The following is a 13,915-nucleotide window of genomic DNA, read 5'->3' on the forward strand; positions in this document are numbered from 1 at the left end:
AGGGAGGAGGGTCAAGGCCATATTGTACAAAAGCATGTGAAGGGGAAGTGAATGGTGAGACCATCTTTGGAAAATAAAGTCTGCTACGACTCACCTTTAATGAATTAGGTGGCTCACATTTTCACCACCCAGAACTGAAATTAGCCTTTAAGTCCCAGGAGGAACTACTGGCTCTGCAGCAGCCGGGCTGCCCTCACCGCAACAGGGCTGTGTTTTAAAAGTCTCTGTGGAGAGATACATTTTTTGAGAGATTGCCTCTAAATAGAGTATAGCAAATACCTGTTTTGGATCTGATATGGATGGAATTGTGTGCCCCCAATTTCATAGGTTGAAGCACTAACCCCCAGTGTGACTATATTTGGTGACAAGGCTTTCAGGAGGTAATTAAGGTTAATGGAAGCCATCAGAGTGGGGCCCTAGTCCGAGGTGTCCTTATAAGAAGAGGAAGAGATACCAGGAGTGCTCACACATAGGGGAAGGCCACGGAGAGAGACCTCAGGAGAAAACAACCTGCTGACACCTTGACCTTGGACTTCCAGGCTCCAGAACTGTGAGAAAATGAATTTCTGTGGTTAAAGCCTATGGCATTCTGTTATAGCAGCCCTAGGAAGCTAATACCCTATCTAAGACTTATATGTATTTACTTTACTTGTCCTTTTCAGTATTTTGTTTTATTGCTCATCCTTAATCCATTGGATATCCTAGGTTCTCTGTCAACTTGCAAGAAAACCAGACCTAACAACAAATGCCATGTTTTAACTAATGTCCCTTTATTAATATTTGGATGAATAAAGGCTTTATTAGTCATTTTTTCTAGAGTGTTGCTTATGTCCAGTAAAGGTTCATGGCTACTGTAATACTGAAGTTCATTCATGGATTCGTATATAAAGTAATATTACTTTGAATCACTGGGGTCGATTATTGGCGAACATGACTATGAACAATTTGTCTCATCCTGTCTGTATATGCCACTCCTCCCTTCAAGGGCTGGAATTGATTTCACCTCCCCTTGAATCTGGGCTGGCATTGTGATTTGCTTTAACCAACAGAATACAGTGGAAGTGATGCTGGTGAATACCAGCCCTAGGCCTTGAAAGGTGCTGCAGCTTTCCTTTTTGCCCTCTTAAGAGCCAGCCGGCATGTAATGAAATCTCCCTATCCTGCTGGAGAGCCCCCTTGAAGGGGAAAAGGCTGGGGAGTGGGGGAGCTGCAGGCGTGAGGGTGTGGAGTGCCTGAAGGAGTTTCAGAAGGTGGGAGAAGGATGTGGCCAGGGGATGGGAGGGTGCCAAAACAACCTGCACCCACCGGGCCTGGTAGTGTGGCTGAGAAGGAACCAGGGAATGAAGCACAGGGGTTTCATGAGGGTGGTTTTAATTGGCCTTGGAGGCTAATTGACCTGCCCTGGGTTTGACACTTAGTGAGTTTGGAGCTGTCAGTGTTGGCTGATGTAAGCACTGGCAGGACGACGTCCATAATTGCCTCAGATGGTTCTGGCCCTTGGATCTCTGGCACAGGACACTTTCCCTAGGCATTGGCTTGGGAAATTAGCTCCTGAACACATACTGCCTTGCCCAAGATGCTCCATAGTGATAGCTATCTTAGACACTGTGTGGGTTGCATTGTGTCCCGCACCACAATTCATGTGTTGAAGTCCTAACTCCTAGTACCTCAGAATGTGACGTTAATTGAAATAGGATCATTGCCAATGATGATCATTGCCAATGAGGTGTAGGGTGGGCCCCTAATCCAATATGGCTGGTGTTCTTATAAAGGGGAAATTTGAATATAGCACACAGGGATAACACGATGTGAAGATGAAGACAGAGATCCCAGTGACGCAGAAGCCGAGGAACACCAAAGATTGCCAGCAAACCACTAGGAGCTAGGAGAGAGGCACGACCCATGTGGTCCCTTATAGCCCTCAGAACGAACCCACACTGTTGCATACCTGATTTCAGCTGTCTGGTCTCCAGAACTGGGAGACAATACATTTCTGTTGTTGAAGTCACACAGTTTGTTGTTTGTTGTCACAGCAGTCCTAGCAAACTAATTTAAACATTGAGGCCACTTCCCCCCTTTCTTGTCACCGTGGCAGTTCTTGGTGAGTGAACACAGGGATACACTTGTCCCCGTGATGAGGAAGCTGCTCGGTGGCCTCATATCTTAATCCAGCTAAAATTCTCTTCTCCTCAAAATGTTCTATGAAAGGTGACTTATTGTATATTTCAGGCACAAGGAAAAAGAGATAATTTTTGATAGGAGGACCCAACTGAAATTACACCAAACAGGTTGTTGCTTCCACCTTTTTTGAGACCCTTCCACCCAAGAATACATCTTCAGTTATTCCCAAGTTTACCGAGAGTTAACACTTAGTTTTTTTCTAGAAACCCAATTTAACCTAACTGTGTTAGGATTGGCATTTGATGATTCTGATATGACCATTTGCATGATTTTTAGTACCGTAATTGTTGAAAGCTGATATTAGAACCTTAAAGTTGGCATACCTTATTCAGAGATGTTTAGTGCCTTATAATAACAATAATATTGAGTGCATTATGCAGTAACAGTGGAAATTACATTTGCAAAAATAGAACATTCTGAAATGCAAGAATAGAAAAGGCACACTGGAAGAGAAAACCATGTTTTATTCACAGCACTTTGGCTGTTTGTGCTCTCAGGCCAGAAGACAGGGAAGAACTCATGTGCCCCTCAGTGCCACACCACACCTGGGCTGCATGAGTTAGATCAACCTATGAATTCTGCGTGGAGTGGAGAATTTTCAGTTACTGGAGTCAAAAGACGGTGGGGGTGTTGTCATGTTTGAATTCACTTTTTGCTCTTTAGAATGGGTTAGCGTTTTGTAATTGAAAGTTGGATTTCCAAAGAAAGCACATATTTGTTATGATGTAGCCTAATAATTTGGTTATTTTTCCAGTTGCTCATAACTTCTGATTAACAGCTTATTTAAAAAATACATTTGGAAAAAATATGTATATTCCTCCATACTTCACCATTATAGTTTTTAGGTCAATTTTAGGCTGATTAATATTACCCTGTCCCTTTGATACTTTGATTTATTGATTGTTTTCAACATATGCAAACTCACAGAAAACGATGGGAAAGCAAAATACATCTATAAGGAACGTAGTAATTCTTGACTATGTGAATTGACACGACAAATGTTGATTTTGAGTTTTGGATATTTTCTGTACCAACTAGAAGATTTTGTAGTTTTGATTAAATTTTTCTTTTGGCAGCTTAATTACCCTAATTCAGAAATATTCTGTTTAAAACTTCAAAGATTAAACAAAGCCTAGGAAGTGCCAGGGCAGGAGAGATGAAAAAAGAGTGAATTAATTCTATCATGTCCAATTCACAAGAATTATTTTAGCCTTGTGTGTGTTCATGTGGAACCTGCCTTTGCTCACTTCCTTTCAGAAAAGATTTTTTTTAAAACTCTTTCTCTTTGACTTTGGAACTGTTGAACCAATAGACATCTAGCCTTTTCTAAGGCCTCTTGGTATTCTTGGGGTTGTTACCATCATCGCTCTGGGCCTGCTGGACCAGGAAGTACTATCCACGGCAAGAGAGTGAAAGCATCTCCTGCAGGGTCTCAGGATGCTAGGCAAAAACCATTTGCTTGGAGCAATTATGTCTACGTTCTATGCTTCTTCTCCTCCACCCAACTCTGAAATCACACAGGGAATGTTACCGTTGCACTGAGGACCTCATGTCTCAGCCGCACCTGAGAAACTTACAAACAGACCTGCGCTGAGAGAGAAGAGAGGCTGGGGCAGGGTTGGTCTTGGTCCTTGTCCATCGTTCTCAACAGGCAAAGATATGTCACTTTCATGGGCAGGATATCGATGACTTCAGTTGGCAGCTTCCTGAAGAACTGTTTAGGGTTGTGCTGTCACTTCTTGGGACAATAGCCTTTGCAGTGATTGCAATGATTCTCTCCATCTTCATTATTCTGGTTTGTGTCTGAGTGCTGTCAGCTTTCCTCTGTGTGGTCTAATTAGCCCCTTCCACGTCCCCTCCATTTCTTGGCAGCAGAAGGTCACCTTTACCTAATAAATCCTTGTCTGCCAATAAGGCTGTTTTACTGAGATTATGTGTGAAGAAAGTAATTCTTTAAGCCGGAAAGTGCTCTGCAAATATAAAATGGTGATGTTGGTAAGAATACTTCTGCTCACTCACCCTTATTCACTCTCCAATAGCATCTTCTTTTCCAAACCGAAAGGCCAGGGACTCTTGAGCTACCGTTTTTTTCCTTTCGTGGTTGATGGGGGGTCAACATCGGGTAAGGGCCAGGTAGACAGACTCAGTTCATATTTCACCATTGCCTCTGCAGCTGTGCGACTGGGGATGGGTTACTCTGAGTCTGGTTTCCTAAACTCTACCTGGGGAAACTAGGAGAATTGTTAAGAGGAGTAATGGATATTGCAAGTGTCAGGTACATATAAGTACTCTGTAAGTAATTAGCTTTGATTGCTTTCTGGGAAAATTTGAGGTTTTATTATTCTAACGGATTTGTGCAAAGCCAGCAAAAAGGAGCTGATTCTCACAACTTTTACTGCAAAATCTCTCCCATACTGCTCTTCTTCCTATACTCCATCTCACGTGGCATCTGACTTGTATTCATTAAATGAACAAAGAATGGTATTTTGGGTTTTTTTTTGTTTTAGAATGCTGGACTGGCATATACATTTTAAAGAAATCATGGAATAATAATTTTTTTACAAGTGTAATATTCAGATACCTGAGAACTCTTTCCCTGACTTCCAGTCCTGACAGGAGGGAGGTACGTTTTGTGAGGCGGTCCCCGCAGGCAGTGGCCCTCTGTCCGTCTCTCCCTGCAGGCCACCATTCTGTCAGGACATGGCTGGGTTCCTCCGAGCAGCGTATAGGTTGCTGGGAGAGGCTGTGGGCACAGAGCTCCATGATACACACACTCAGCATCTCCTTGGGCATCTGTTCCCCTTGGGCAGAAACTAAGAGGGTCCATTATGATTTCTGACTGGCATTTTATTATTTGTATATTAATATGTGGTGTGGAGTGAGGTTAGAAATTCCTAAGTGGCCATTTGAAAAAAGACCTCTCAATCTAAAATTTGAAAAATTAAAAAAAAAAAAAATTTGAAAAATTCTGCTTTCTTAGGAGGTAGTTAGTTATACAGTGATACTCTTGATATCAAGATGGCATTTTTAACCATGTTTATTGAATCTGCTCATCTCTTTTCATCATTGTGTTACAGATTGATGTTCTCAAAGCAGATCTGGAGAGCGCAGAATGGAAAGTTTTGGAAAATCTTATTCTAGAAGATGTGCTGGAACAGATTGGACAGCTCATCTTTGAGATCCATCTCCACTGGCCCGGGTTCGAGGTCAGTGGCAGCGACAGCAATGTTGTGCGGTTCTGGTACAGCCTCCTCAAAGAGTTAGAACTAAAGGATTTCAGACTTTTTCACAGTTACAAAGATTTATCTAAACCTCAACTGTTCCTGAAGAAAGACATTTTCAATGCAAGTAGCTGTTATACTCTGAGCTGGGTGAATACAAGATGGAAATAGGTTGCAGGTCCTCATCAAGAACTCAAGGAAATATTTGCAGAAGGGAATATGTCCATGATTCGAATTATGGGTTTCCTTGTCCAGCCTCCCACTAGCCTGTTACCTGCTTGAGGTGGGGATTGTTGTTGTCTTTGTAGTGCGTGTAGCCTGGTGCCTGCACGTGGTAGGGGCACAGTTAAAACTTGTGGAGGGGACGGACACAGGAGTGCTACAGGGGTCAGCCTCCGTGTGCCCAGACCCAGGCTCTTTGCTTCTCAGCCTCTGACAGACTGAGGATGCTTTTCCTCCTTCACTTTACCTTGGGAGATCATCCCCCACTTACCTCAGTTTTCCCTAAAATTTATTGTGTATCTATAATCCATGAATTCACCAACATGGAAAAGTAATTACATAAATTTTCCATTTTTACTGGGTTGTTGAAATTCTTGTTTTTTGTAGCCTATTGTTTAAAATAGGACCTCTCGTTGGACTTGAACTCACCTCTTGCACAGTTTTCCTGTTCCCCTAGTCAATGACGTTCTTTACGTTTTGCAGATTTCAATCATTCCTTCTCAGTCTTTGCTGAGGCCATGCCATGGTTTTACAAAAACCCCTGATTCTAGTATCTGGGAACTCAGACACACCAAATTCTGTCATTGAATTTAAAGACTAGACTATCAAGAACTGCAGCTAAGCATGCTTTTCATATGCAGCCTTAAATCTCCTTCTTTTCCTCTGAAACTAAGCACAAAACAGAATTTAGGTGTCTTTACCATTGCCTCTTCTGATTTCCAACTTGATTTCTTAACCACAGACTTGCCGATGTTGTCAAATCTTTTTTTTAAAAAACATACATTATCTCAAAGATTAAGTGAGTTTTTCTTTATTGCCAGTTGGCATTTGTTATAAGCCTGTGGCTTGAGGGCCAGAGTTTGTCTCTTTCCTGGGATACAGTTACACGTGTTTCAGTCGTACTCATCCTTTTTACTTTTTAAAAAAATTAAGCAGAAAATGCAGGTTCTCAATAGTTCAAATGATCTCTATCATTTCTATTTATAAGATTAGACATTTACCCCTACAAATGGTTTTCAAATATCCTATTTTAAATAAATAAATTAAATAGTATAACAATAAACCAAATTATTACCTTATTATAAGTTAGATATATTTTCTTATACGTTTTAAATCTTGAGAGAGCAGGAAAACATGCATACAGGTTTGTTCAAGAAATCTGGGGAGGGAATAGAATACTGATTACACTAAGCTTTATTCCTTTTCTCCATTTTTTATCTACTTGTACCCCAGATATTCCCTGGGTTGGCTTTTTGTTTCTTGCAATGCTTTGAAAATACCATTCTTCAAATGAGAAATCAAAATATATTAGAGTTAGATGATCTCACTAACTTGGGTTCAAAAGAAACAAAACATTCTAAATTAGTAGTGATTTTTTAAAATACAAATGAGGTTTTTATTTTAAAACACATTGTACACTAATAAAAGTCATTGAGGTGGGAGGACCAGCTTGACTAAGTGTAATTTGAAATAGCAGTTTGGTTGCTTTTAATGTCCATTGTTATTTCAAAAGGGCCCATAAAACTCTAAAGTGATATTGTTAATTTGTATAGACTTTCATCCAGTTCCTGTTTGGATTGTATCACAGATGCTTTCTCTTTTATTTTTTAATAAACATTTTATACAGTGAAGTATATATAGTAAACCTTTTTATATGTTAAACCTTTTAATTTTAAACCTTCTTACACACTAAAGTATGAAGTGTACTGATTTCAAGTGTCCAGTCTGATCAGGTTTTAGGTATGTACACACCCATATCAAGATTTGTAATTCATGGGATTGAAGATTTGTGGTGTTACTGAAAGCCCTCTTTGCACATGGCAAGTTATCATTTATTCCAGATTGGTGCCACAGAACCCTGACTTCATCACACTATATATATCTGAAGCAAGAATGGGTGTACTGTTAAGAAAAAAGACAAGACAAGCTCAAAATAAACCACAAACACACCCACCCACATCCACCTACTAGGCAGCCTGTTCAATAGTTATTTGTATTTATTTTATGCTTATTTCTAAGACTGTCCTTCATTCCCTTCATGGAGAGTTTGAAATATATGATGCATTTTCTGACTGTTGCTATGGTTTCCTTGCCTCTAGAATTTATTAAGCTTATTGTATTGATCAGGGTTTCTTAAACTCAGCACTACTACCACTTCAGGCTGGATAATTCTTTGTTGGGGGAGGGAGGGCTGTTCTGTACATAGTAGGATGTTTAGCAGCATTCCTGGTCCTTCCTATCGGGAGCACCTTCCCTTCTCCCGCCTCAGTTGTGACAACCAGATTTGTCTCCAGAGAGTGTCAAATGTCCCCTCGCGGGCAGAATCATCCACTGTGGAGAACTCCTGGTGTAGGCCATGAGAAAGGGTCTAGGTTACCACAGCACTGGTGTCTGGGGAGATCCTGCTGGTGAAGCACCAGCAAAACAACCGCCATCACCAAAACTACTACAAAAGCAACACAAACAAAATGAAGAGCTACTATTTATTGTAGCTATTACTATATGCCCAGCAGTGTGCATACATCATTCCTAATTCTCCCAACAACTTACAAGGAACTGTAATTTTCCTGATGACATATATAGGTAAGGAAACTCTGAGAGGTTAGTTTATTCAGATCATCCAACTAGTAGATGGTGGGGCAGGAATCCACATGTACGTCTATCAGATTCCACAGCCCCTGTTGGTTCCTCCACAATGCTGCCTCAATAGCCTCTAACAAATATAAGATGCTACTTCCAAAGGATTTTTGCCTCCCTGTTAGTAAGTGGGGGGAAAAACTACAAATATACTAAGACCAGACCTGCAAATCTGTTAGAGTTGGGATCGTTGTTGTAGGACACAGGTTAAATTTAGAATTTACTTAATTAAACTCTGCCTGCCAAATGGAAGCTTACTGAAAAAATATGGGAACCAACAACTTCTCTATCAATATATTCAGGTTGCCAAAAAAGCTCTTGCAAGGCCTTGGAAGTAACTCTTGGCCCTGGCTCATCCCAATACTTGGCACTTTCCTCCTGCGTTTCAGAAAGGGCAAGGTCACTTGGAAGTGTGGTATGAGTTCTCTTTGCTTCAAACTAGTTTTTGACCCTTGATAAATGAGCTCAGATGCGAATATCTGTGACAAACATCTCTTAACTATTAGCAGAGCAATGCTTATAAATGAATCTGAAAATACAACTTTAATAGTGCTTTTATCAAAGAATAAAGAAAAAAACCCTGTTCTTTTTTTTTTTTTAGGTGAAAATCATGAGGATATAAGAGATTCAGAGGTCACCTTTTAGCACAAACTTGGTGTCATAATTTGGGATGAAAGTCAAAGAAAAACAATTTTTCCTTTCCCTGTTTCTTAGAGTGATTGTATTTGATGCAATTCTAATAGGTTAGCATATAAATATTTGTAGCTATTTGACATGTTGAAATGAAGAGAGCCAGGGAGAACTAAACAAACTTCCGCTAGAATTGACTGAAAGTCCATTAATATTTACATCAGGGTAAAACAAATTCATGAATTTACAGTGTTCAGTCCAGATCAGCTATTCACGTAAGCATTTCTGCCTTGGCTGTAAGAGTTCAGTATATAGTAAATACAGTACTAGATTTGCATTTCCTAAGTATTACATGTTTGGATTTTGTGAAGCTTGAATTTATACCAGGAAGCCAGCCTCATCATCATATTTCACCAGATTAAAATGAAGGCCTTATTTAAAAAGATTATTATACTTGACAATACAACAGTACCTCCAAGCTCCATTAATATAATTGTTTTCTTCTGGAGATAAATTTATGTTTGCCTTTTAAGCAATAACATAATTCTTTTGTACTAGCCAATTGCTGATTCTTTGTGAATTCATAATACATTTAACCTTATGCTAAAATATCTTTCTTTTTCTTACATTGAAAGAGGTATTTGAACTTTACTTATCACATGAAATCATATTCCAAAAATTCAGTATATTCTTAAACTGCCTAAATTTAGAAATTATTGAAATTTTAAAAATAATGTTATTGTATTTCTGTCCTTAAGAAAAATAAATCAGGCAAGCTTAATGTTGTCACACTTTATGTTTAGCACTGTATAGAAAAATGCTAGTTCTCAACACTTATTAAAACCAATGCTTTGTAAAACTAGCAATTTTGCGTTCTCATATAAAATATTTTGTTTTTCTTAGTGATTGGTTATGTGCAATAAGATTGTCTGAAACAATAAGGGATTTTTTTCCCTGTCAAATTTGAATTCTAATCTAGATTATTTCAATAGAGTAGCTCAGTATACATAGGACAGATATGCAATCAATATGTACCAGTGAGCTATACAGTTGGTAAATGGCTGTGGTCCCGAGTCATTCTCCTCCAGTATAGGCCCTCCTACAGGACCCCCAGACCTCCCCAAGATCTAGCAATTAATAAACAGCACACCAGGCAGCTTCCAGGACCCTTCCCTAGCACAGTGGTTAGCTTCTTTTCTAGCTGCTGTGTGTCCTGTGTTACTGGTAATGGGATATTTTGATATCACCCCCGGGTGGGTATATACAGAGGGTATACACATTTAAGAAAGGAAAAAAATGTATTAAAATTGTAGTACTCAATATATACAGGTAACAAAAGATGAATACAAGTCATGTGTATACATGTTTTTGGCTAGCCTGGTATAATGAGCAAAGGTCCAAGTGGATTCTGTAACATTAATGAAACCACAATTACATCAATAAAAACAAGCTATTAATTATTTGTACAAGACAATATTATTCCTCAAGGATGGATGTCAGATCAAACATTGTTTCCTCAGAGAACCCTCCCCCCCCACACACCCACACCATTTTAGGCCCCCAGCTGTGTCCCTTTGATGCCCTCTGGTCTCCCTGTCTTCACACACCTTGTATTTTAATGTATCTGCTTGTCTAACAGCAGTCTTTCCCGGCAGACTGTAAGCTCCATGGAGGTTAAACCCTAGTGTCTGCTAGGTAAAAGGTGCTCAATAAATACTTGTTGAATATAAATAAAGGAAGCTATTTCACATAGGATTTTTCGGTGAAATTATTTCATCGGCGTTTGTTATCGAAGTTTTTTTCCTGGCATTAAAAATATCTTTCGAATTTAGATGTACTACTGTCTCTCATTTTGGTTAATTTAAATTTAGACACAATTTATCCTTTTTTTAAAAAAGTTTTTTATTAAAAATACAGCTAGCATACAATATTATATTCGTTTCAGGGGTTAGATAACCATAGTTATCCAACATTTATATATCTAAAGAAGTAATCACTATAAGTCCAGCAACCATCTGACACTGTACGGTGCTATCACAGTATTATTGACTATACTCCCCATGCTGTACATTATATTCCCATGACTAATTTGTTTTATACTTAAAAATTTGGACCTCTTATTCTCCTTCCCCTTTCCCCCTTTTCAAAATTTATCAATTACAATTGACATTCAATATTATTTTATATTAATTTCAGATATACAGCAGAGTAGTTAGACATTTATATAATTTAAGAAGTGATCCCCCTGACTAGTCTAGTACCCACCTAGCACTATGCGTAGTTATTACCATATCATTGACTATATTCCCTATGCTGTACTTTACATCCCATGACTATTTTGTAAGTACCAATTTGTATTTCTTAATCCCTTCCCTTTTTCACCCTGCCCCAACCCCCTCCCATCTATCACCCCAACAAATCTAGTACCCATCTGACACCATACATAGTTGTTACAATATTATTGACTATACTCCTTATGCTGTACCCTACGTCCCCATGACTACTGTGTAACAACCAATTTGTACTTTTTAATCCCTTCGCCCCTTTTAATCACTCCCAACTCCCTCCTATCTGGCAACCATCAGTGTGTTCTCTGTATGTGTGAATTTATTTCTGTTTTGTTTGTTTATTTTGTTATTTAGAATCCACATATAAGCGAAACCACATTGCATCTGTCTTTCTCTGTCTGACACACCACTCAGCACAGTACCATCTAGGCCCATCCATGCCACCACAGGTGGAAAGAACCCATGCCAATCTTCCTAACCCGAGCAATATTCCATTGTATATATGTACCACCTCCTCTTTATCCATGCTTCCATCGATGGACACCCAAGCTGCTTCCACATCTTGGCCGTTGTAAACAACGCTGCAATGAACATGTGGGTGCACACATCCCCTCAAAGTAGAAATGGGTTTCTTCAGATGAATACCCTGGAGTGGGATTATTGGGTCCTTCTTTGTCTCGTTATAGCCTTTGTTTTAAAGTTTATTTTGTCTGATATAAGTATTGCTACCCCAGATTTTTTTGTTTTTTGTTTTTATTTGTTTCTATTTTCATGGAGTATCTTTTTTTATCCCTTTACTTTCTGTTTGTGTGTGTCTTTCAACCTGAAGTGATTCTCTTGGAGGCAGCATATGTAATGGTTTTGTTTTCTTACCCATTCAGCCCTCCTATATCTTTTGAGTGGAACACTTAATCCATTTACATTGAAAGTAATTATTGATAGATATGTACCTATTGCCATTTTATTATTCATAATTTTATCTCTTTTTTACATCTTAAATAAGTCCCTCTAACATTCCTTGTAATACTTGTTTGGTGGTGATGAATTATTTTAGCTTTTGCTTTATCTGTCCTTCTTTATCTGAGGCTCTTTATCTGTCCTTCAATTCTAAATGATAGCTTTGCTGGGTAGAGTAATCTCTGTTGCAGGTACTTGCTTTTCATCATGTTGAACATTTTGGGCCAATCCCTTCTGGCCTGCAAAGTTCCTGTTCAGAAATCAGGTGACAATCTTATGGGAGCTTTATTTCCTTACAAGTTACTAGTTGCTTTTCTCTTGCTGCTTTTAGGATTCCCTCTTTGTCTTTAACCTTTGCCATTCTAATTATAATGTGTTTTGGTGTGGGCCTGTTTGGGTTCATCTTATTTGGGACTCTGCATTCTGCTCTTCCTGGACTTGTATGTCTCTTTCCTTTGCCAGGCTAGTAAAGTTTTCAGTCATTATTTCTTCAAATAGTTTCTCAATTCCTTGCTTTCTCTCTTCGTCTGTAATCCCTATGATGTAAATGTTGTTATGCGTGATGTTGTCCCAGAGGTCTTTTAAACTATCCTCTTTTTTTTCTGTTCTTTTTCTTTTTGCTGTTCTAATTGGGTATTTTCCATTACCTTGTCTTCCAAATTGCTGAGTCAATCCTCTGATTCATCTAGTCTGCTGGTGATTCCTTCTAGTGCATTCTTCATTTCAGTTATTGTATTCTTCACTTTTGATGGTTTCTGTGTTCCTTTTTATGCTTTTATGCTCTTTGTTGAAGTTTTCACTAAGTTCCTTGAGCATCCTTATAACCATTATTTTGAACTGTCTCTGGTAGTTTGCTAGCATCCATTTCATTTAGTTCTTTTTCTAGCATTTTCTCCTGTTCTTTCATTTGGGACACATTTCTTTGTTTCTTCATTTTGGCTGCCTCTCTGTGTTTGTTTCTATGTATTAGATGTGCTAGGTCTCTCAGTCTAGGATGGGTGGCCTTATGTAGTAGGTGTCCTATGAGGCCCAGTGGCACAGTCTCCCTAGTAACCTGAGCTGGGTGCTCCAGGAGTGTCCCTGGTAGGTTTTGTGTATTCTCCTGTTATAGTTGAGCCTTGATTGTTATTGGCACATCAGTTGGTGAGATTGACCCTCAGGCTGATTGGCTGTGGGGTTTGGCTACATCACAGCTTATGGGCTACTTGTGGGAGGCTTACCCCACTGAATGGGATTTGCCCCAGCGGGCTCTGGTGCTTGTTAAGACCACTTTTTGTATGTGCCACCTGTGGGACTAATTGGGTGGTGATCTGCTGTGGTCTGAAGCCGATCTCCAAGTACGTTGGTTCTGGGGCCTCTTGGGAGGGGCTCTGATGAAGGCCCAGGTCAGCCACTGCCTGTTACTGGCCAGGGACTACCTGGTTGGAGCTACAAAGTAATCACCGTTGTTTGCTGCCTGTGCTAAACCTGGAATTATGTGGGAGAGGTCACACTGCGAACTGAGGACAGCTACTACCAGAACCAGGCCTGGGGTAACCCTGCAAAATGCCAGGACACCAGAGACCTGCTGCCACCTGCCAGCTCCTTTAAGGTTCAGCCACTGATAAAGCCTCGTGCACTATGAGAATTGAGTGAGGCAGGGCCTCAGGGAGTCACTAGAGTGGGAAGAGTTGTAGTTACCAGGTTAATGTGGCCTCTGGTTTGGTGCCAGTGCTGAGCCTGGAGAGACTCAGCAAGTCTCAGAGCACACTGAGGCCAGTTGCCGCTCACCTGGGGCCC

The 13,915-nt window shown here is 39.8% G+C and overlaps 1 protein-coding gene across 8 annotated transcripts in view; it reads left to right on the forward strand.

Annotated features, from left to right (window-relative positions):
• METTL24 (methyltransferase like 24) overlaps positions 1–7,255 on the forward strand; it is an 84,342-nt gene extending 77,087 nt beyond the window's left edge. For all 8 annotated transcript variants that reach the window (XM_074333431.2, XM_074333430.2, XM_019735077.3 and 5 more), the window contains one exon: positions 5,259–7,255. In XM_074333431.2, coding sequence (XP_074189532.1) covers positions 5,259–5,573 — 315 coding nt within the window. In that variant the 3' untranslated portion in view covers positions 5,574–7,255. The remainder of the gene's footprint in view (positions 1–5,258) is intronic.
• Positions 7,256–13,915: the final 6,660 nt, after the last annotated feature.

Source organism: Rhinolophus sinicus, chromosome 2 (genome assembly GCF_057876585.1).
Source record: "Rhinolophus sinicus isolate RSI-liver-muscle chromosome 2, RSI-T2T, whole genome shotgun sequence".
NCBI lineage: Eukaryota > Metazoa > Chordata > Mammalia > Chiroptera > Rhinolophidae > Rhinolophus > Rhinolophus sinicus.